General features: G+C 40.7%; 2 protein-coding genes across 3 annotated transcripts in view; both read right to left on the reverse strand.

Annotated features, from left to right (window-relative positions):
- LOC113017787 (putative C-type lectin domain family 20 member A) overlaps positions 1-25,212 on the reverse strand; it is a 134,975-nt gene that overhangs the window by 46,370 nt on the left and 63,393 nt on the right. The gene's annotated exons all lie outside the window — the stretch shown is intronic.
- LOC113017778 (von Willebrand factor A domain-containing protein 7-like) lies at positions 1,310-18,895 on the reverse strand. 2 transcript variants are annotated; one of them, XM_026160899.2, is made up of 18 exons: positions 18,724-18,895; positions 15,105-15,327; positions 12,183-12,375; positions 10,909-10,994; positions 10,701-10,794; positions 10,426-10,554; positions 10,141-10,327; positions 6,871-7,040; positions 6,525-6,637; positions 6,143-6,259; positions 5,609-5,812; positions 5,395-5,530; positions 4,982-5,134; positions 4,762-4,854; positions 4,358-4,467; positions 3,708-3,872; positions 3,159-3,482; positions 1,310-2,484 (listed from the first exon to the last, which is right to left on the reverse strand). In XM_026160899.2, the coding sequence occupies exons 2-18, from the start codon at positions 15,297-15,299 to the stop codon at positions 2,071-2,073; spliced, it is 2,883 nt and encodes a 960-aa protein (XP_026016684.2). In that variant the 5' UTR covers positions 15,300-15,327; positions 18,724-18,895; the 3' UTR covers positions 1,310-2,070. The 2 variants fall into 2 exon arrangements, with proteins under 2 accessions (XP_026016684.2, XP_080150561.1); XM_080294435.1 differs by lacking the exons at positions 15,105-15,327; positions 18,724-18,895 and adding an exon at positions 12,730-14,554.

The raw sequence follows: 25,212 nt of genomic DNA on the forward strand, positions 1-25,212 counted from the left end.
GACTCACAATCAGGACTGGGCAGGAGAGAGGGCGTTTCATCAGATAGGTATTAGGGTCTTCTTGGTCCTCAAGGACATACACCAGAGCCTCACTCGCATCCCATGCCTTCTTTGGAGGAGCAGAGGTGGATGGGAACAGTGATGGCAGCACATGTAGGATCTCAAGAGCCTGTTCAGCTTTATCCATTCCCATTGGGGGCTTCAGCGTCTTTTTCCATACACCAAAAAACTGCACCTTCTGGCAGAAATCTTGCCATCTTCCCTTCAGTTCATTGATGAAGTTGGCATTTTCTTTATCCAAAATGCGATGAAGCTCCTCCATCACATGTCCAATGTCCTTGAAGCAAGGATATGCTTCTAGAACCTTTTTGTGTCTGTCCTCCTCGCGAATAGTATTTGAATCAATGGATTCTGGCTGAAAATTCCAAATCCAGGAGCTGAGAGACATCCTGCTGGTTTGGGTTTTTTCTTTTAAACAAAGTTTGTAGGGTCTTGTAGTGTTTGGCCAAGGTTGCTGGGCAGTGGGTGTCTGGACTGTTGATATCTGCAGGCTTGTTTGTATTAGGACTTGGCAGGGTAGAGGGTTCTTCTTCAAGTAGGTTTTGTGCTTTCCTTTTTCCCTTTAAAACCGACACTGTGACCTCATCCAGTCCTTCCATGCTGTTAGCCTACTTAGCACACTAGTTAGCTTTTTTGGCATTAGCTTGCCTCGTCCAGTCACTGTTTGGTTCCAATGAATGCAAAATCCAGCGAATGCAAAGAACTCTGGGACAGTAGTGGCAGGCACGTGTCTACATGAACTTAAGATGTCCACCAGATCATTCACGACAGCCAGAAACGAAGTTCATCTTCAATTTGCCTGACATTTCTTTGGCCCAAAAATCCTAAAAGGATGATTGATTGGTTTTTAAACCAAACAACTGTCTTTGTGCATTGCAAAATAACGTTAATTATTATAGGTTAATAAAAAAATAATTTACTTTATCCCCCACATTTACGACAATTTAGCAGGCGCGTTTAACCATGGTAACGAGTTATTTTACGGCACAACTGCAGCCCGCGCTACCAAATGAAACATACTAGCTTGCTAAATACCCAAGTACATTACTCACAACAGCATCCAGTTCTGTCAGTTCCTGTGCCAGCTTTGCACGCTTCATTAAAATCATGGTGTAATATTTTTCCTCAGCATTTTGCTCATCCTGTCTTTCTGTGACTTTTCAGGCATTTCTCATGATGCTGCTACAGCTTGGCTATTTGTGACTACACAAACAAACAAAGTAAATTAAGGAATACATTAGACAGTAACTTAGTTTGTATATTTTATTTAAATGAAAAAAGACAAATATAATTTCAACTATCATTTGTTACCACACATAATTAGTACGACCTGATTTGTTAATTAAACAAATGTGAGCTGGTAATGAGCTGGTAAACTATTCAAACTTTGAAGAAAAACTATCATAACAGATTTCATTTAATCAGCAGTACCACTTTGCCACCATAAATAACTTGACAGCTAAAATGCCTAGGTTGTAAGAGCTGCAAATGTGTGTTCTGATGAAGACATTCAGTATTGTTATTAAAATCACCATTAGCTAGTACTAACTCTGAGTCACCATGCCCTGTTCATTACATTTTGTGTTCATAGTACTTTCATATGTGATTTCATGGAAAACAAGTGAAAATAGAAGTGATACCAAAGGTCTGAGTAGTGGTGTATATATGTAGAGGGAGAGAGCTTGTTGATTAAATCACAACACATAAAACAGCAATTTATTGTAATTTTGTGTGTAACATTGTATTTGGTTAAAATTACAGTCATTACCTGGCCAAAAGGTTTCTAATGAAGTATATTAGCTAAATATGCACCAAGGCTTTAGGTTTTAAAGTTTTCTAAGTTAATTTAAACATGCCAATGTGCATGGATAACATCAGGTCTCACTATCAAAAGAGATTTTTTTCTCAGTGTTTTGCTTCATAGCCCTTCAGCTCAGCAAGCAAGGATAGGTCATTTCACTCATTTGCCACAGATTGACAAATTCTTTGCAATTCTATTTCTGTTCTCTGTTACTTGCAAAGTACTGAAAACACAACACTGAGCCAAAGAAAAGTGTTCCATTCGGAGGATGTTGCTTGAACTGCAGATGTAGTTGCAGGAAGAGGTGTGGTAAGCACTCTAGCCTGTCCCACACATGTCCCCACATTTCCTACACTATCTACAGCAATCACCTCCACAATCCTTGAGCAGCAGGACGCAGTGTAGGTAACCAGTGTAATATTATCACCCCCTGCTCCAACCACTGTGCTCATATTCAGAGTACCATTCCCTTGGCTGATTGTTAGACTCTCAATGCCAGTTCCATTGATGCCATCAGTGAAATTAGCAATGAACTTCCAATGTGAGGAAGCACAAAGCAATGAAGAGGAGTCACAGGTTGATGTACTGACTACCTGGCAAACTGGACGGGTAACATCTGTCACCTGGAGACAGAGAAATAGAAAAGATGGACTGGGTTGGATATTTGTCACATCAGTTATTAAAGGTAAAAAGAAAAGACCAATAATTAAATCTTTGCATGTCAATTAGATTCAATTTATCCTGCCTTCCCTGTCTTTCTCATTAAGTCTGTCTTTGTGCTATTTGATCTCACATTAATGTGCTATTTTAGTAATCTTTTGTCCCTCGTGTCTTGCATTTAGTGTTACTTTCTTTATGATTGTTTTTTTACTTGCATGTTCCACATTCACCTAATTTTCTTTACGCATTAATATCCTCAGTTCACCCTTTGTCATTTTTGTGATGTCTTTCTCATTTTCTCCAGGCCAGTTATTTAGTACTTTGGATTCAGTTCACTTTTTATGTAAAATTTGTTGCTTTGTTTTATATCATCCAAATTACAAATAGGGGTGTTTTTGTTTGTTTAGCCAGTTTGCATTCATCCTTGTATAGCAACTCATAACAGACAATTTAACAACAATAATCCAGAAGTATCACACATAAAAAGCCTTACTGTTACCACAAAACACCAATATGAAATCAAATTATTTAAAAGCAAAATAACAAAAACATGTATTTCTTTTAGATACATTATTTGCATGACTATTAGTTATTACAGAATTTAGAATGACATTGAAATATCACCCTTTTCACTTACCTTAGCAGTCACAGAAAACCTGAGAACTACATAGTTGATGTCGGTGGCAGTAGCACTTTTTGCCTCAATGGTAAGGGTCACGTCTGTTCCTGGTGGAGCACTGGATGGAGCTGTTAGGGTTACAGTGCCATTGGCTTTACCCCCACTGCCAGCTAGAATAGCAACGCTGCTGGGTGAAGTGGAAGCATAATTGCGGTCATTGCTGACTAGCATGGTAAAAGTCTTAGTTACAGAGTCATTTATAACTCCATCAGTAGTTGTGGTGACTGTGAAAGGAATGGAGATAGTGTTGCCTGGCTCTATGTTGGTATTATTAGCTTGGGCCTGGACAAGGAGAGAGAGAGAGGGGAGCAGGGGAAGGAAAATATATTTTTAAAGACTGTAGTAAATAATATTTTGATGTATGAGATGACCTGACACTGAAAGAAGCACAGTGAGAATGTGTGCTGTTTATCATTGTAAACTCATTTCCAAAACTTGTAAAAATGTTTCAGTTTACATATGGTGGCATTAAATATTCTTCAGAAAGCACACATGAACTGTTCTCACAGTGACAGAGATGCTAGAGGTCTTGAGCTGTGTGGACCCTTGTCTCTGAAAGCTGCTTGAAGTGGATTTGGAATTGGAGCTGGTGTCTTCTCCTTTCAGAATAAGCACAAATTCACCTGCTGGGATTCCAGTAAATGTCACCAGAAAATCACTTCTTCCTAATGACTGTGTGAGACAAAAAGAAGCAACATGCATTGTCACCAGATAAACAGTAACCAAACCAAACAATATATAACTACATTTTTACTGCAGGGAAGGGCAAGTGCTAGGACTACCTGTGGACCTTGCAGAACAACATTCAGGTATTTAAGGTTTAAAAATTACCTGCCAGGAAATAGAGTGGCAAAAATGGCTGCCTTCATTGTATGAAAATAAAACTTCTTCCATATAAATTCACACAATCTTAATTAAACTCTTAAATGCCAACAACATCTCTTTATTAGGTAGTAATCGTATAATTTCAAATAAATGTTTCTTCGGTTCATTTATTTTTATGCACAGCTCGTGACTTCCAGTGAACCAATGCAACACATTCTTTTTTTCTTTTTCAGCCATAGCGTGGTAGATGTGCTGGTGACACTAGGGATTATTGCCTTGTTGCATGACCCAAGTTCAACCAAGCCTTATCTGTCAGATAAATGGCCTCACACCTGCAATGATCCTTTGACCTCTGTTGGGCCTGAGTTGTCAAAAAGTGTGATATCTGTGACCTTCACTGTGTCACTTCCTGTCACAGTGACCAAGATGCTGGCATTACCACCTAAAAGAGTGGTGAAGAGAGAAAGATAACAAGGAGTATCATCATGACATGCCTTCAAAGCAAACATAATCTGCACAAAAAGGCAGGTAAGGTAAGTTATGGGAAAGGATTGTTTAGGTTGAACTTTACTAACCATAGCATGATGGAGCATAAACCTTTGGGAGACTGAGTAATAACTTTTTTTTACATTTAGATGACTGTTGTTTTAAAGATGGCTGTGTATGTATGTGTGGGGAAAAAACCGTCTACCACAAGAGAACTTCACAAACTATGAAAATCACTATAAAACTAGACCTGACAGAGGACGTCCTTCTTTTAGACTGAAGTCCCCATGGGCGCCCTCATGCTCTTCGACAAGGTTATAAATGAAGTTCACTGAACTTTGACCTGATACATAAAATAGATCAGAAAGGCTGGAATATGCAAGTTAACATTAGAAACAGACGTAGTCAATACATTTTTTAAAAAACATGATGTAACTCAGAGCCTAAAAATGAGTTTTCATAATACTGACCTGTAACTTTAACTAAGTAAGGTTTACTTGAGCTAACACTGATTTGCCAAAGCCCCGTTTGATTATTAGTGTTGAGGCTTAAACGACGCATGTTTCCTGCTGTGGTAAAGGATGCCAGAGGACCACTGGACTGACTGGAAGTCTGAGAAACACCTGGAGAGGAGATACAAACAATCATAAAGATATTTTCAAAATGACTCCGTAAGAAATAAAAGGTTAAAACCAAACAAAATATCAAAAAGAGCCTCAGAATTAAAAGCCTTAAACCATGAAATAATTGCCAGAAAATATGTGTTTCGAGAAGCTTCTTATTAAATAAAATTTAAAAAATATATGTAAAATAATTTGCATATATGAGTTTTTATTTGTGTTGTATTTTCTACAGGATAAAGAGACATTTGTGATGACAAAACCTGTGGAGCTGGTGAGGGTGAAGGTGAGAGGTGAGTCTCCCGTGATGTAAGCTTTTATGTTCCTTAATGAGCCATCAACAGCAAAAGCAAAATTGCTTGACCGTCCAGGATTCCCAGCTGCCTGAAGAACTGTCACCTAAGAGAACAAGGAGGAAAACATCACATTTACTCACAAATCTTCAGTCAGATATCATTCTCTTGATTCATTTCTTACCACAGCGCTGGCTGATGAGTCTACTATAACACCGGTAGCCAGTGAGAGTTCTGACTTAGTGACCTGAATGGCCTGACCTCCAGAAGACTGAGCTAAGTCTCGGTATAACTGGAAATCAAATTGGCTCATTGCACGAGGAGCCAGACCCTGAGAGGTTCTGCGGCGGCGGCGGCCAGCTGCAATGCTTGTGAGCATGAAAGTAACCTGCAACCACGAGGAAAAAAATCTCAAAAGTTCTATTCACTATCAAGGACCACAAGCCTAAATGCAAATGAAAAACATTATTTGATAATGAAGGTGAAAGAATAATGATAATCAGTGAGCTAGGTTAGGGGCAGCAGCTTCCAGACCCGACAACCATAAGAGGTGATGAAAACATGAAAAGGAAAGGAGGGAGGAGCACAGGAAGGAAGCACCCAAACGTCAGATAATGTTCTTCTATTTTGAGACAAATGATATACAAATAACCAGATCTTACATGCCAAAATGTATTGCATTATTTAAGAGCAAGGATGGTACAAAGTTAATTCTTACCTCAGATTTTGTGCTCTCTGTAAGAGCAACAATAGTGTTTCTTAGATAGGCATCTTTGGCTGGAGCATCAGTGAAGAGAAAAATCTCAGAGAAGGGTGGAGCTGCCGTCAGTGCAAGCTTCCATATTATTTGTCAGACAGGACAAAATATCAACATTTCATTATCAATATTCAAAAATAAAACAAACAAACAAACAAAAACAGTCTGAGTGCATTTCTAGCCACCTGAAGTACATGTGTAGAATAATAAAGAAATTGATAAAAATTTATTTTGACAATACTGTGTTTATATTTTACAACTATTTCTCCTAAATCAAACATGAGATTTATTTTTTAATTTATTTTTGTCTAAAGTAGAAAACAGTCTATTGTACTGTTAACACCTGCAGTCCAGACAAAGCCATTTCTGGGGCATCTCCTCCTCCACTTGCAGTCAGACTATTGATCTGTCTTTTGAAGATGTCTGGATCAGCTGTCATCTTCAATGGTCCAAAATCTGGATACAGAATATATAATATTATATATAATATAATAATAAGAGTTCTACGTGATACATTTCCTCTGTTAGAGATATGCTGTGAACACAGCTGTTATTATATTCTCATTTATGTGGAAGACTAAAAATAACAAACAAATCAAGTCAAAAGCACGATCGTGTTACAAGATGTTTCTCAAAAGCTTCTTTCCTAGTTAATGGTAATGTACAAATTCATCCTGTGAATGATCTACCTGGGTCATTGAAAGGTACCAATATATAACCAGAGGGTTCCTGTCCTGTTCCCCTTTTTCTGTCAATGATCTCAAAAGAAACCCTCTTTGCTTCATCAATGTCATCACTCATACTCCCTGTTGTGTCTATGACAAAACACAACACAGGAGACTGGGAGAGGCCCATTAATCTGTAGAAACAAACATGAGACAAAAATCTACTTACAAATTGTCATATTATTAACGTGATTTATTTTAAAATATGCATAACCCTATGCATTTAGGCATTTAGACATGGCCGAGATGAAATTAAATTTACACTGAAGATCAGAAAGGGGGAGACAAGTGATTTGAGTGACTTAGAATGTGGCTTGGTTGTTGATAAGATAAGATAACCTTTATTAGTCCCACACGTGGGAAATTTGTTTTGTCACAGCAGGAAGTGGACATTGCAAAAGTTATTAATACAATAAGAATAAATACAGTACACAACTGTACAGAAAAGAATAAAATAAAATACTATATACAGTAGAAAAAAATAGAATAAAATATACAATAAGATAAAAATAGAATACAAATGCTATATAAAACTGAGTAAAAATACAACGATGCCAGAAAAGATTATTGCACTTAGTGTTATTGCACATGTGTGGATGTGTGTGTTTGATCAGTTAAAGTCTTTGTTGTGGAGTCTGACAGCAGTGGGGAGGAAAGACCTGCGAAATCTCTCTGTCCCACACCGTGGGTGCCGCAGTCAGAGTCTCCTGCATGGGGTGGGATATGTTGTCCAACAGGGATGACATCTTACCCACCATTCTCCTGTCACTCACCACCTCCACTGGGTCCAGAGGGCTGAATAGAGCTGGCCCTTCTGATCAGCCTGTTCAGTCTCTTCCTGTCCCCAGCAGAGATGCTGCCGCCCCAGCAGACCACACCGTAAAAGATGGCTGAGGCCACCACAGAGTCATAGAAGGTCTTCAGAAGTGGGCCCTCCACTCCAAACGACCTGAGTCTCCACAGCAGGTACAGCCTGCTCTGCCCTTTCCTGTAGAGGGCGTCTGAGTTATGAGTCCAGTCCAGTCTGTTGTTCAGATGAACACCAAGGTACCTGTAGCTGTCCACAGCCTCAATGTCCATACCCTGGATGTTCAGTGGTTGCAGTGGAGAATGCTTGTGCCTGCAGAAGTCTACCACCAGTTCCTTGGTTTTACTGGCGTTGATCTGGAGGTAGTTCAGCTGGCACCAGTCCACAAAGTCTTGAGTCAGTCATCTGTACTCCTTGTTGTCCCCATCAGTGATGAGGCCGACTATTGCAGAGTCATCAGAGAACTTCTGCAGGAAGCACTGGGTGGAGTTGTGGGAGAAGTCTGCAGTGTAGATGGTGAAGAGGAACGGAGCCAGAACCGTTCCCTGTGGGGGCCCCGTACTGCAGACGACTCTATCCGACACACAGCCCTGAGTTCTCACATACAGTGGTCGGTCGGTGAGGTAGTCCAAAATCCAGGTAGTGAGGTGATTGTCAACTCCAGAGTTCTCCAGCTTGTCCTTTAGAACCGAGGGAAGAATGATGTTGAAGGCACTGGAGAAATCAAAGAACATGATCAAAGGAGCTTGCAAAGAAAAGCGTCTGGACTTCTTTAAGTTACTTGAAGACGTTTCACCTCTCATCCGAGAAGCTTCTTCAGTTCTAAGGTCAAATGGTGGAGAGTCCCAGATATAAACCTAGTGGGAGTGACCCCCCACAGAGGGACAAAAGGACCCCCTGATGATCCTCTAATCGCCTGAGCCAAGGTGTGAAACTGGGTGTGGGCCCCAATCAGCCAGAGTTTCGGGTGGGTTCATTGTGAAACCTGGCCCCACCTTATCATGCGAATTCCTGAGATCAGATGGCCCAGGATGTGAGTGGGCGTTAAGGCATCTGTTAAGGATCTCAAAACTGGATTGTAGATGGCAGAGAGTTGGTGTCGTAAACCCCCGCCTCTGTTCAAAGATGGTCGCTCACAGTGGACATAGATGCTTCTTTCACTCCTCTTTCAAACCATCTGTCCTCTCTGTCCAAAATGTGAACATTGGCATCCTCGAAAGAGTGTCCTTTATCCTTAAGATGCAGATGGACTGCTGAGTCTTGTCCGGTGGAGGTGGCTCTTCTGTGTTGTGCAATGCGCTTGTGAAGTGGCTGTTTGGTCTCTCCAATGTAGAGGTCTGGGCATTCCTCGCTGCACTGTACAGCATACATCACATTGTTAAGCTTGTGTTTAGGAGTTTTGTCTTTCGGGTGAACCAGTTTTTGTCGAGCGTGTTGCTGGGATGTCGTGCTTGGAGAAAACTCTCCTGAGTTTCTCTGATACACCGGCTACATAGGGGATGACAATGTTGTTGCGTCTGTCCTTCTTATCCTCCCTCGCTGGTGTCTGGTCTTCTTTTCTGTGCCTCTTTGGTGACTTTAAGAACGCCCATTTAGGATAGCCGCACGTTTTGAGTGCTTCCTTTACATGTGTGTGTTCCTTCTTTTTTCCTTCAGGCTTAGAGGGAACATGTTCTGCCCGGTGGTGTAGGGTCCTAATTACTCCAAGTTTGTGTTCCAGAGGGTGATGGGAGTCAAAGAGGAGGTACTGGTCCGTATGTGTGGGCTTCTGGTAAACTTCGATGTTGAGGTTGCCGTTCTCTTCAATGTGCACAGCGCAGTCCAGGAAAGGCAAACAGTTGTCCTTTGTGTCTTCCCTGGTGAACTTGATGTTTTTATCCTTTCAAAGGAAGAGTACCAAGGCTCTTGGCTCTTTCAAAGGAAGAGTACCCAGCCACTGGTACAGATATGTGGACGACACCTGGGTCAAAATCAAGACACAAGAAGTGGAATCCTTCCCTGCGCACATTAACGCTGTGGATAAAAACATGTTATGTCATGTATGTTACTGTTACTGCTACAGATCTCAGTCCAACAGAACTGCGTTAGACTGGGAGAATCAGATCAAGGACGTGGAGCATCTAGGTTTTGCTATTGTGTCAAATATGGATCAAAATCTGAAAGTATTTTTCAACTAGCTTTCTGAATTTGTGCAATGGAAAATTAAAGCTGTTCTAAAGGCAAAATGAGATCAAACCCAGTACCAGAAAAGTGTATGAATTAAAATGGCCAATGAGATTATATCTAAAATTATTATCAAATCAATGAAAAGGAGGAGGCACTGGAGCATGACTCAGTACTCAGTTCTGTGCTTTAGCTCCATATACCCCACATTTGATTCCTCTTGTGTGAACCTTCAGAATAGGTCAGATATAGCTAGCTTATACCTCATAAAGTTTTTGCCTCCTGCGGCTAATCTAATATCCTCCAGAAGCTCCATAGTGGCACGAATAGCCAGATCAGCCGCTTCAAAGTGACTCAAGCCATGACTGGAATCATGTGTATCTTTATTGATCCCTCCCACTGGATCCTTCCTGCTTGTACGGTCAAAAAATCCACCATGGCTGCATTTACCTGATCAGGGATAAGATTTTATCATATTATCAAGAAATACTGAAAATAAACAAAAACGTTATCATAACACAACAAAACAGATGATTTATCCAGGTTACCTGCAGGTTTTGCTGAGAATAAGATCCTGAAGTAGCCTGAAGTCAGAAGTCCCCGATTCAACACATCAGGCAGAATGTTGTTAGTACAGTTCTCTCCTACACAACTTCTGCAAGTTGGAGTATTTTGTCCTGTAGCAATATCACATGAAACAGAAAAATATATTGCTTTACATTTTTAAAATAAACATAAGAAATCCCGCTGAAATTTTAATTTAGATAATATTTAAACTGGAATTCTCAACTCTAAACAGAAACAGTAAGGGGAGGGTGCCAACCTGCCAGGTTCTCAAGAGGTTGGTCAGGTCTGATCAGAGCACTGTATGGAGCTTTATTTCCTAGCTCCACCCAGTTACTGTGGCTGTAGAAATCCTTAAAATACATCAAATGAGACAGATTTATAATATCACTTTTGCATTTTGTTTGAATTATACTATGCTGCCATCTAGCAGTCTCAAATATTAGCAGTAAATTATGTGTCAGTACCTGTAGGGTGTGACAGATTTTCCCTAGAGACAACCTCCCTCCGAAAAAGTTTCCTAGCTTAGTGTGGCCCTTCACCACAGACAGACCTTATTATCAAAATACAAAAGGTTGTTACATACAAGCTGCAATAGTGTAACTTGCACTGCAAAACCTGAACTACAACATGAGTTCGAGACTAACTATATCTTATTCTATTATATCTTATTGAAAGATAGCGAATCCTTCAACTGAAAAAAGGTGTAATGCATTTTAAATTTACAAGCGCATTAAAAAACAAAGTAAAAAAAAAAAAACAATTAAAAAAAGGCTTAGTATTTATTTTTTTCTAATGTACAAAACCCTTTCATAATAAAGTTCTAAACACTACAGATCTGTATTCAAAAAGCTTCATCACATAGTATAAAATTGTTATGTTTATGGAGGCATGTGACACACGACACAGGAACTCTAGTTTTACACTCCAACTTTAGTCACCTCTGAACATGAACTGAGCATATTGCGCCCAAACACAGCAGTTATCAGACCCGGAGTTAGCAACATCCGCCAAAAACCCGAGGAGTAGAGTCCTGGTCCCTAGCCCTGCCAGTGTAGCAGAAATGATGACGGATGATGATGGCAGCAGCAGCCGTTCTTCTCTGCGTGAGTAGCTTAATGTTGTTCGTGTGTAATTTACGTTGAGTAGGCTAACCACGTTATTACATTAATGCATGTAAGGTGAACTAGCAAACATCATCATAGCTACATGCAGCTGTCCTCTTGTTTGATGGCAGATACTCCCTTCTCCCTGGCCAAAAAGGCTAAAATGACCAAAGAAAAAGTGCAAAACAGCTAAACATGAGAGGTTTTTGGACGAAGTTTGTGTTTTTTCCATTCTTTAAGCACTGCTTCCAGCCAAGAGTGATACCATATATGCCCAATAGCTGCAGAAAAGGCTAACATTATTATCTTTTTACAAAAAAACAGCTGAACATGAGAGGTTTTTGGACAAAGTTTGTGTTCTCTATTCTTTAAGCACCGGTTTGAGCACCGTTTAAGCACCGGCACCGTTTCAAAAGTACCGGTTTGGCACCGGTATCGGATAAAACCTAAATGATACCCATCCCTACACAGGAGCTCTAGTTTTACACTACAACTTTATTCACCTCCAAACATGAACTGAGCATATTGCTCCCAAACACAGCAGAACCCTTCCTCCCAGCTTGGGTGTGAGTGCAGCCCTCTAGTGGGTCGCCACATGTTAATTATTAAACTGTTACTGTCAAGCATTGATATACCTTTAGTGATGATATCCCGTCCTTCTTTGAATGTCTCATCATCAAAATGGTGTGCTGCACTTAGGAGAAATAATAGGTCTACTGCTGCATTGCTTAAGTATATAGTACGAATAGCAGCTTCAAACATAATAGTGGATGTATCTGTAGATAAACAGGCCTTTTGCACCTTTCCAGCTGACAAGTTGTTATCAATCTGGAAACAAAAAGTTTGCATATTATTACTTCTTAAACATGTTACTCTTATTTTAACCAACATTTGTACAAACTACAGTACTAAAGGTGACAGTTGTCTTATTTTATCATCATCATCATCATCATTTTCTGCCCGCCCGAAAGACCTGTACAGCACTCGCTGTCTCAAGAGGGTATGCAGAATCCTATGGGACAGTACACACTAGAGATGGACCGATCCCATATTACGTATCGGTATCGGTCCGATACTGACCTAAATTACTGGATCGGATATCGGAGAAAAATAAAAAATGTAATCCGATCCATTAAATATCACGAAAGCACCTCGCAAAACTTGCAACACGCCGTAACTCACCTCAGAACGTTAGCACGTCGGAGCAGTGTGCATCACGTGATAGAGCGGCTGTGGCATGCGGGACCTGTCGGTGGTCTGGATAGCATGTGGAGCTTCGCTAGCAACCCGGCATTTCATCTCCGACAAAGTTATCCCCGAGAGAAGTAAAGCAAGTGTGTAAGTCCATCTCTGAATGTTTGTAAAGTATTCCTGCGTTAAGCTTAACAAGCGACTGCCTCTTCTTGCTGCTACTTCAATCATGAAACTGATTAATGATCAGCTGATCGGCTTTTCTGTCGCGAGTCCGTCTCTCTTGTTTGTTTTTGGTCCACTTTGCACCAGAAAGAGGAAACCATCGGCTGAACAACAGCAGAACGTTTAAGCTTGATAAGCTGTTGTTAGAATTTATTTAATATTACTTTCTACACCAGGATCTTTTTCTACGTAGCTGACGCCTGGTAACTGTGCAGGGGCGGATCTAGCAAAGTTTAGCCAGGGGGGCCGATAGGGCATTAACTGGGAAAAGGGGGCACAAAGACAGACTTTTCTTTCTTATTCTCATTTAAAATGTCGAGCTTTTAATAAATAATTATCTGACACCCAAAGTTTTAATTTGATGTAAAAGGAATAGAAGTCAATTACTGTATATAGTGACTATTAAGTCTAATATATATACCCTAGTAAGCTATAGTACTTTTTCCTTTGGGAAGGTACCATCTGTGCAGTCTGCAATTTTGTTGAAGAAAGATGTTGAATCTATTTAATATTTCTTGAAAAATAATTGATTTCTGTGCATTTTTTTCCACACTGCATCAAATTAAGGTTGATTACGTCGATTAAGCATCATGAGGTGGAGCGTGAGGGGTGGTTCCCTATTTTTTATTTATTTATTTTTGTTGTAGCTGGGAGTTGGAACCCTATTAGTTAGGTTGCTTAATATTTACGCTAAGTACTCTTTAAAATACCAGAATAGGGAGGCTGGTGTAGGTTTAAGTTTATTAGATTGATCAGTATTGCTGAACTATGAAATATTTTTTTTTGCATACAGGTATAACAGAATAGCTTTAGTGTAGTTGTTGTTTTAAACTTGAGTATGAACTTATACAAAATGCAGCAAGATATTAAAAAAAAACAGTTTTGTTGATTAAAAAACACTATATCGGATTCATATCGGTATCGGCAGATATCCAAATTTATGATATCGGTATCGGACATAAAAAAGTGGTATCGTGCCATCTCTAGTACACACCCAGGACAACGGGTGTATAAGCAGCTGCCATCTGGCAGGAGATTCAGGCTGCTTAGGTCACGGAAAAACAGACTAAAGGTGTCATGAACCTGGGTCTTTTGACCCAGTGCTTTGAGCTTTGTGAGTTTTGTCATTCTGTATTAAGTTCATTTGTATTCTAAAGATCCCTAGGGTGTCACTAGATTACCTCTGGTATCTTTGACATCTGTCTCCCTTTGTGTGTCTGTGTTTATTTAACTATGAGTTTGTGTGCGTTGTTTCCTGTGTTTTATTCCATCGTGTTTATAATTTTTCCCCCAGCCCATTATGTCTGCTCTCTCCCTTGTGTTCCCTTGCACCCTCTCATCTACCTCTCCTCTACTCCCGCATCATGTTTCCTATTTTATTGTGAAGGTCGCGTCTTTCCATGTTCATGGTGTGATCCCACATCCCTCGTTATACTTCGGTGTATTTATGTCAGTGTCGCCCTCAGTTCTGTGACGCGTCCTCCCTCATAGCTGTGCGTTATTCTCCCTGTGTCTTCCCTGAGTTTATTCTTGTTAGAGTTTCCCAGTTTAGTTTTGTTCTTTGTTTCACTTCTGTGTTCTTGAGTTCATCTTTGTTTGAGTTTTACATTTAGATCCTCTCCTGCCTGCACACATCCGGATTATGACAAAAGGACAGCTTTTACATCAAAGCAATAGCCCTAATTAATGCTACCTCCCTGGACTTTTTTTTTTGGTGGGGGGGTTAACAACAACAATAATAATACTAATGTTAATAACAATGTGCAATAAACATCAGCTCATTCTTCTTTTTATGACTTAAGTTTAGTTACTGTGTTGTACGAAGTGCCAACGTGGGACAGTTTTCCAATTTTATTGTACTTGCTTCGGCACAATCCATCAGGATCTTTCAGACAATGTATGTGGATGAATGTGTCAAAATGACACCAACATGAATACTAGGTCACAAGGTTTCATAGCACAGCATTGAACTGTAAGAAGAAGAACGTAATTTGTGTTGTGGCTGACTGATATACGGTATTTCTCCACTCAGCAACATTTGAATATGAATAATGCATATTTTTAAGTAGTGTTAAACACTAAGCAAAGCACAGGTGCATAATTGTTCTTGCACTGCTTCTTTAAAAATCTTTTCAACTCACAATTAGATTGAAGTCCAGTCCTTTAGAAGCAGCGGTGTCTCTGCAAACCTCTGCTGTCTTTCGAAGGACTGCTATTCGTGTGATTTCACGGTGGGTGATAGACTTTGAGTAGAAGAGTGGTTTGAAGCTATGAAAAAGGCCTGGGAGGGAGAGGACCAGCACCACCAGAAGCATCACTGACTGCCTGGTAGTCATAGTTGAGCAGGAGGGCACGATGGTAATGCTAAAAGAAAAAAAAAATCCTGATGGAATATGCTTGTGAACCTTCACTGTAGTTTTTATTTGTTATAGCATTAATTTAACATTGTTCTGTCAGAAACCAAAAAGAGCAGGATTACCCACACATTCAGTATTTGCAGTGCAACTACTAAAATACATGAGAAAGAAAGAGAGGTTAAATTAAGCGGAAATAGTAAAAATCATTTTACCTAGTTTTATACTTTATTCCTCATATTAAAATAATATGGTTAAAATAAAAAGGATACTCTGAAAATACACAGATGGTACAATATATGTTTAACGTTGCCAACAAAAGAATATTAATTATTATCATAATATGATTGTGCCAGGCCTCTCCGTGAATCGCTACCTTATCGTGGTGGAGGGGTTTGTGTGTCTCAGGTATACCAGGGGCTATGTTGTCTGGGGGCTTTTCCCCCCTGGTAGGGTCTCCCATGGCAAATTGGTCCTGGGTGAGGGACCAGACAAAGAGCGATTCAGAAGACCCTTATGAAGAAAACATCAAGGGAACAGTTTACCCTGCCCGGATAGGGTTACCGGGGCCCCGCCCTGGAGCCAGGCCCGTCCATGGGGCCCGGCCGGGCACAGCCCAAAGAGGAGACATGGGCCCATCCTCGTGCAGTCCCACCACCTGCAGGAGGTGCCATAGGGGTCGGGTGCATTGTGTGCTGGGCGGCGGCCAGGAGTGGAGGCCCTGGCGGACTGACCGTCGGCTGCCAAGACTGGCAATCGGGACATGGAATGTCACCTCTCTGTTGGGGAAGGAGCCCGAGTTAGTGCGTGAGGTTGATAGGTACCGGCTAGATATACGCATGGCTTGGGCTCTGGAACCAGTCTCCTGGAGAGGGGCTGGATTATGTCTCAGTCTGGGGTTACCCACGTGAGCTGGATGCTCACGTGGGTAACGACAGCAAGACCTGGAAGGGCGTGATTGGGAGGAAGAGCCTCCCTGATCTGAACCCGAGTGGTGTTTTCTTATTGGACTTCTGTGCAAATTACAGAGCTGTCAACTGATCACCACCTGGTGGTGAGTTGGATCAGGTGACGGGAGAGAACGCTGGACAGACCTGGTGCACCTAAACACGTAGGGAGGGTGTGCTGGGAACGTCTAGCAGAGGCCCCAGTCCACGAGATCTTCAATGCACACCTCCAGCAGAGCTTCAACAGCATTCCGATGGAGACTGGGGACATTGAGTCCGAATGGACCATGTTCAGCGTCTCCATTGCCGAAGCTGCTGCATTGCGCTGCGGCCGCAAGGTGGTTGGTGCCTGCCGTGGTGGTAATCCCCGAACCAAATGGTGGACACCAGAGGTGAAGGGAGCCACCGGGCTGAAGAAGTAGTCCTATCGGGCTTGGTTAGCCTGTGGGACTCTAGAGGCAGCCGACAGGTATCGACAGGCCAAGAGGAATGTGGCTGGGGCAGTGGCTGAAGCAAAAACTCGGGTGTGGGAGGAGTTGGGAGAGGCCATGGAAAAAGACTTTCGGACTGCCTCGAAGAGATTCTGGCAAACCGTCAGGCGTCTCAGGAGGGGAAAGCGGTGCTCTACCTACTCTGTGTATAGTGCTGGCGAGTGTGAAGCAGCGGGAATGAGGATCAGCACCTCCAAATCTCAGGTCATGGTTCTCAGCCAGAAAAGGGTGGAGTGCCCACTCCGGGTCGTGGATTAGTTCCTGCCCCATGTGCAGGAGTTCAAGTATCTCGGGGTCTTGTTCGCGAGTGATGGGAGAAGGGAGCCGGAGATCGACAGACGGATTGTCCGTCGTGGTGAAGAGGGAGCTTAGTGTAAAAGCGAAGCTCTCAATTTACCGGTCGATCTACGTCTCTACCCTCAACTATGGCCACGAGCTGTGGGTAGTGACCGAAAGAACGAGATCGCGGATACAAGCGGTGGAAATGGGCTTCTTTCTAAGGGTGGCTGGCCTTTCCCTTAGAGATAGGGTGAGAAGTTTGGCCATCCAGGAGGGGCTCAGAGTAGAGCCGCTGCTCCTCCACATCGAAAGGAGCCAGCTGAGGTGGTTCGGGCATCTGACAAGGATGCCTCCTGGGTGCCTGCTGGGTGAGGTGTTCCGGGCATGTCCCACCGGGAGGAGGCCCCGGGGCAGACCCAGGACATGCTGGACAGATTATATCTCTCGGCTGGCCTTGGTGTTCCCCCGGATAAGCTGGAGGAGGTGGATGGGGAGAGGGAGGTCTGGGCTTCTCTGCTTAGGCTGCTGCCCCCGTAACCCGGCCCCCGATAAAGCGGATGAAGATGGATGGATGGATTGTGGCAGGGCATGACGTATGATGCCGGGGACAGGGAAGCGGATGCACCCGGGCGCCATCTGCAATCACGACTCGCCGCATAAAGTCTGTACTGGGTCCTATGGATGTTGTCATTGGAGTGCAAGGCTGCAGGCAAGTAGTATTGTAACACCAACCATAAGAGAATAAAAAGATGCTGACAAGCATGAATGTGTGCACAGGTCTGCTGTTACAGTACTACTGGTTATGAATTGCAAGGAGAGAAACATTTTGGACTTTTAACTGTTTATTAAGTGTTACAGCATGACCTTCTCTTATGCCTGTTCATGTTTTAGCAAAGTAATTAAGTAAAAGATAAACAACTAAATGACAGAAAAGTTCTCTTTATTTACTACTATAAAATACTATACTATAAAAAAATGACAATGGATCCACAGTAAGAAAAAGTATCTGATGACCCATCATAGAGGAAGGAGATCCTAGCAGGGACAGGAGTTAGAACAGGATCCCCAAAGAGTGAATAAGATCAATCTTATGTCTGTGAAGGTTCTCAGTCATCCAGGTCATCAAGTCCTTTGACTAAGATCAATCTTACTGTTTCAATGAAGTCTGACTGTATAGAATATAAAACACATGAATTATTAACAGCAATATTTCCAGAGGAATAGAATATAGACATAACACCAACTGAACTGAATGACGGTAAGGCGAGGGAACTGAAGCAAGTGTCCTGAAGCAAAATAGAACAGAGGACAAGGCTTTATGATGGAAATGTCTTTTTTCAATAAAAGCAAAAAACAAAAATAACACAAATATAATCTAAAAGAAAAGAAAAAAAAAGAAATACAAGAACTACAATGTTGTAAAAAAAGTACTAAAAGGCAAGTTAAAAATTTAAATGACACGATTTTTTGAAGAATAGCTTGAACATGAAACAATAACAGTTTTCGATTAATTCGATACTGTAGGAAAACAGCCTGACCGGGTAATTTTCGATTCACTTATAAGGATCAATGGAGAGCTGACGTTTTTTTTTTCCTGGAAATACAAACACACACAGTTTGTTGTGTGAAGAAATCAAACATGAGCTGAACAAACAGTAAAGTTCCTAAAGACAAACAAAGCAAACTTACAGGTTCTTCACACCGAGACAACAAGCTCCACTCCACACAGGACACTAAACATTGACACACAGGTGAGCTGCTTTATTGAAGTAGGCAGGACTCCACCTGAAGCAGGACAGGTGGGAGGGCCTGAACAGTACCAATCGAGTTCATTTAATTGGGCACTGGAACATTTGTCTCCTTTCTTATTGTTTTATTTGCATTAAATTGCCATTTTATGTCTCCATATGTCTCTGTGTTCAGATGTGACTGACATCTTGTTTTTGACTTTCTGTCACGGTCCTGGGTCTTATGGCCCAGTGTTTTGAGTTTTAGTTCATTTTGATGTTTATAGTATGTTTAAGCTCATTATGTCTCCTATGTTCATTTGCTTATTAGTTCCCTCTTGTGTTTTCTACCCCTGTGAAGTCTCCCTTGCCCTTCGTGTGTTTCATGTCTGTTGTCTTATGTTGTCATGTGTGCCTCTCATGTTTCCCGTTTTATTTTGAAGAGATCTCGTGTTTTTATATTATGGATTATGTTTTGAGTCCTTTGTTGTACTGTTTCCTGTTTCCCTAGATTTCAGTTATGGTTATCATAGGTTTAGTTCTTTGGCTTTGTCATATGGCTTCCCTGTGTTCCATGTTATGTCCACTGTGATGTTTTGTACCATGTTTCAGGTTCCTATGTTCTGTCTCCCCTGTTGCTGTTAAGTTGCATGTTTAGAATTCAGTCAGTGTGTTTCCTGTTTTACTTTGTAGGTCCATGCCTCATGTGAGTGTTTCTAGTTTTGCGTCCCTGTCTCGTCCAGCCTGATTACTCCCAGCTGTGCTCCCCTTCTGTGTCTCATTCCCTCGTTATCCGTCTGTGTATTTAAGCTCTGTGTTTCTCTTTGTCAGTGTCGTAGTCTCCCTCATAGCTGTGTGATTTTTCCCTGTGGCCTTGTGCTTTAGTCTCCCCAGTTTAAGTTTAGTACTGTTTTTTGTGTTTCACTTTATGCCAGCATTAAAGCTGTATTTTTGAGTTTACGTTTTGTCGTCCTCTCCTGCCTGCCACACAGCCGAACCATGACACTTTCCTGTTGAATGTTCATCTCTACAACAGACCTGTTTGTCACACACACAATATCATTTTCCCTAATTTGACTTTTAGACCTCAGAGAGTGTTTTTCTGCTCACACATAAAAACAGGAAAGCTTGAACAGAGAATTCAATGACGTTTTTACTTTGTTATAATCCGATGTTAAAAAAATATCAACCTTCTCATTAATTCATAACAGTTTAAAGAGTTTGGAAAGAAAACCATCTGGACTTCTTAAAGTTACTTTAAGACATTTCATCCTAGAAGCATCTTCAGTTCTAGGGTGAAATGGTGGTGAGTCCCAGATTTAAGGCCTGTGGGAGTGTCTTCCTCTATATTCTGCCATGTGTTTATGAAGTGGCTGTTTGGTTTCTCCACTGTAGAGGTCTGAGCATTCCTCGCTTCACTGTACACTACATTGTTAAGTTTTTGTTAAGGAGTTCTGTCTTTGGGATAAACCCATTTTTGTCTCGGTGTGTGGCTCGATTTGAAGTATACTGTGATGTCGTGCTTGGAGAAAACTCTCCTGAGTTTCTCTGTGAATGACCATCTTTGAACAGAGGCGGTAGTTTACGACACCAACTGTCTGCCATCTATAATCCAGTTTTTGAGTTCCCTCCCCAGACGCCTTAATGCCCACTCACATACTGGGCCATCTGACCTCAGGAAATCACATGATAAGGTGGGGCTAGGGTGCACAATGAGTTCACCCAAAACCTGGCTGATTGTGACCCACACCTGTTTTCACACCTTGGCTCATGTGATTAGGTAGAGGATCATCAGGGGGTCCTTTGTCCCTCCCGAGGGGACACTCCCACTGGGCTTAAATCTGGCACTCTCCACCATTTGACCCTAGAACTGAAGAAGCTTCTCGGATGAGAGGTGAAATGTCTTCAAGCAACTTGAAGAAGTCCAGACGCTTTTCTTTCCAAGCTCCTTAGACTACGATGACCTGGATGACTGAGAACCTTCTCAGACATAATCAGGCACGCTTTAAATTAGAAATTTTATGAATGATGGAAAGAAGAAAAATGTTCCCTTACTGAAGACAAATCCAATCAGTAACATTTTCATAGATGTTAATCATTATGGAGACTTTACTGAATGTGTAATAACAGATTTTTGTATTTTTTTTTTTAAATTCAATGTTGCCGTCAAACTGCTCAGACTGGTCAGACTGGTCAAAGTAAAGTTCATTTGTTCACATGAAACCAAGCAGTTGTGGCTGCCTGTGTAAAGACACTGATACCAGATCAGCTATGACGAACCCACAAACACACTGCTTTGTTTGTAGTATAAATATTGATACTACAAACATTCAGAGTGAGTTTCTGTTTGTGATCTGTCCAGTCACATATTCTACCTTCACCTGTGCAGTAAAGATTGAGAGCAGAGCTGAAACCAACAGTCCAATCAGTGAGCAGCATCAACACCTGAACTTCATTATAATGTGGTGACAGGGTGGGGTTATTTGCATAAACGTTTGCTGGCATGATCATTTAAAAGTGTGTTTCCTTTTTAACAGCAGTGGGCTGGACTGTGACAGAAGGAGAGTGGACAGTAATGTGGAAACAGAACAGTTGAAACTCTGAGTTTAAGTAATAAAGAATCACACTGAAATCTGGAAATGTTCTGCCCATCATCTGTAAATTAGTCTTTCTGTTTTTGATGAACAGACGAAGGTTCCAGCTAAGTGGTTCATAGAGGCTAATTTCTTAAGGGTTTATGTGTAGACAAACACCGTGCTGGACAAAAACAGCCAAACATGTAGCGTTATTACAGTTTATGTTAAGTGCAGTATTTGTGATTACAGGCTTTCATGTAACAGTGCATGCACAGCAGCAAAAATGAGAACTAAATTTATCTGAACACGTGTTTCACTGTGTTGTGTCCTTCAGTTTTTGTTTTCATTCATTCAGTGTTGTTGTCAGGGTCGGACGGTGCCCCGACTGGCCTGCTTGTGTGTATATGCGTGTGTGTGTTTTCCTCTCTCGCTCTGTTTCCCCTCCGGCTCCGCTGCGGTGTTTACGGAGGTCACCTAGCAACAAGGGTCCTCCGACCCTGAAGTGCTGTTGCCCTGAGCTGCCTCACCTGCAACCGATTCTTCACCAGCTGCTGCCAATCATCCACCATCTTGGGCAGGGCTATTTAATGGTGTGGCTGAGCAACAGACAGCGCTGTATTGCAGTAAGCCTAGTAGTGTTACGAGCCACTCGTGTTTGCTCAGTGTTGTCTGCTCTACTTAATTAATCTTTGCTATTGTCTGTGTGCAACTACGAACTGGGACGGAGGATTCACTGGCACAAGGAAGCACTTGGAGGAGAGACGGGCACACTCTACCACGCACGGTCTGAGCACAGGAAGGAGGACGCACCAACTATTATTATTGCACATTCTAACTATGGCCAACTTTTATCCACTGTAAATAAACGCACTGCGTATATTCAGAGCTCCGCGCCCGAGTCCACTCAATCCTCAACCTTGACAGCTGTTGGGCCTGCATCGCCCAAATCACTGCATTCATGCAGTTACACTTTACACTTTACATAATATCCAAACTTTCTTGAATTGGTCTTTTATAAATATATCTTATCATACCTGGGTTGTAGGTGCCATGATGGTCTTATTTTTTCTTTCTTCTACTCCAGTCTTCTTGGCATATATCTTAATAAAGTTTGCCGAAAGACTTTACAGCTGGGAGAAGAACTTGGACTTGGACTGCAAATGGATTATAATTCTCTTGAATTTTGCACTCACCTACAAAAGGCAAAATAATAATCCAATTGACAAAACTCAGTTTGGCAAATAATAAGAATACAGTTATAACTGAGATTTACATGGCACCTTTCAAAAATCAATGGGAAATAATTAACAGAGGATTGTGATGTCATTATTTATCTGTGTTCTGCTGAGCATGGACTCTACTTAAATGTATAAAGCATTAAATGTCTTAAGGGAAGTTTATGTGTGGGCATGGGTAACGTGGCATGTGCCAGTGCTGAAGTTAAAATGTTTTAGTAGCTCATATCTACTAGATAGAGATGCACTACACACCTTACGCTGCCACATCATTCACTCAAAGGACTCATTTTCATCTTCATTTAAGTGAACCCTAATTAATTAATGTCTCGACTCAGTCAATCAGTAAAGACTCTTTCAATTTTTTCAGCCCAGCTACATTCAAACCACAAACTTGATGATGGCCAATGATCCCTTTCATCAGCAGGCATTGATGGGGTTGGATGGCAGCTGCATTATGAAACAGATTAAATAAATTAGTCCCACAGATTTCAAATTAAAAAATGATCACCTCACCTAAAATACTATTTGAAAATTAAACATCTTTAAAGGAGGGGACTGCACATCACCAAGTGTATTAAGTAGATAAATATTTAATTTAAAAAAATAATTAAAAAATAGAAAATATCTGTTCATGTTACGTCTTTTCTTCTCAGTGTACCAAAAACATACATCATGCTTAGGTAAATTACTGTGCAATAGCTGCAGTACAAAGTAAAAAAGAGTGCAAATACACAGTTGCAATTCTGTAATTTACAAATTACATCAAACCCATAAATAAAATGTATATTCATCCCAATGCACTGTTTCTGTGATAGAGCCCAATTAGCCTATGTGCAGGGGTTAAATTATAAACAATATCTATGTACCCAGTATAAGGGAAAAAAAAAACTAGTTTAAAAAACAACAAAACAAGCAGATTGTGGTAATAAAAGTGGTTAAAATATATAGTTGATAAAAGGTTTAAAAGGTTTGTGTGAATCTGTAGGAGCGGACACAGAAGCTAACTCTGAAGAATACATCAGAAGGCATCGTGGTGTGGATTTTGCATCTAAGTGTATCATTGAGGTCGATTACCCATGGTCCTGATGTTACATATTTGTAAATGGTAAATGGCCTGCATTTGTATAGCACTTTACTCAGTCCCTAAGGACCCCAAAGCACTTTACACTACATTCACCCATTCACACACACGTTCACACACTGGCAATGGCAAGCTACATTGTAGCCACAGCTGCCCTGGGGCGCACTGACAGAGGCGAGGTGTGATCTGCAAGAGAAGCCGATGGATGCAGTGAAAGGAGAGGAGGGAGAGAGGTTTCTGCCCAGATGGACCTCTGACTGTCTTCACGTCTGAGAGCTAACTTTTTAGCTGCAACTGATAACTGCCCATTTCTGATTACCCCCACTAACAAGCTCGCAGGTCTCGTAAGTACTAATTGAAAAATAAAGTGCTGTTGGTTTATTGCTCAGTTTGAGTGAAACGGCCATAAGTTTTAGGCTTCACCGCACCGGGACTTCGAAACAGGCCTGCAACAAAAATTATGCTTCAGGTTAAATGGACAAGTGAATGTGTGTGAGTGGGCCCACTGATAGAAATTTAGTTTAAATTGATGATAACTGTTTGATGACATTTCAAAAGTGAAGTCCATTCCATTTTAAAGGTATAAGGTTCTAAAACAGGAAACAACATTTGCGGTTAAAGAGACCAAGTGTTTTATTTTGAAAATCTTTATTTATATACCATGTGGTAATTATTACAGCGGTTTATTTTATTTAGATTCATTTAATTCCATATGAAAGTAACTATTTCATTTCATTGAATTGTTTTTCTTTTCCAAATAAATACCAGATCGGGGACAAATGCTGTGTAAGATACAGTTGTAATTATTATTCACATTAGAGAGTATTGGTATCATATTAAGCAGCACAATGAACCCACACTCTAAAAACTAAAACTGACATTTACTTAAAATTTTTGAGGCAACACTTTTACACTTAAAAATATTGAGTAGATTGGAAACCAATCACATCTGTTCAATGTACTTGATCAATTGAATAACTAAAGCTTAAACATATTAAGTTGAAATTAATAATTGTAGTTGTTACACAAACATGAAAAAATTGAGTAAATGACACTGACATGCTTGGTCAATGCAACTGAAATATCGATGGTCAGTTAATCCAAAATTTTGTTCCATTTCCTTAATATTTGAAACTGAACATAATCAAAATTGTACTTAATATTAAATGGCCTGTATTTGTGTAGCGCTGGACCCCAAAGCGCTTTACACTACATTCAGTCATTCAGTTGTAGTTGCTGACAATAAATAATATTGATTTGAATAATTTATGATTTTAGTACGAGATACTGATGAGTATAGATACTTATTTCTCAAATATTTTTGATTCAATTTTAAACAAAAATATTAAGTACATGCAACGAACCTGTGAACCACATGCTGAATTTTAAATGTAAATAAATACCTTAATTTAACACAAACACATATGTTAACATTTTAGACATTTATTTCAACTTATCAAACTCAAATAATTACTAAAAGGATATTCATAGATTTTATCAGGCTCATCTAACTTATATTTATAGTGATATTTACTAAGCCTCTGAATTACTTTTTA

Source organism: Astatotilapia calliptera, chromosome 3 (genome assembly GCF_964374335.1).
Source record: "Astatotilapia calliptera chromosome 3, fAstCal68.1, whole genome shotgun sequence".
Taxonomy (NCBI): Eukaryota; Metazoa; Chordata; class Actinopteri; order Cichliformes; family Cichlidae; genus Astatotilapia; species Astatotilapia calliptera.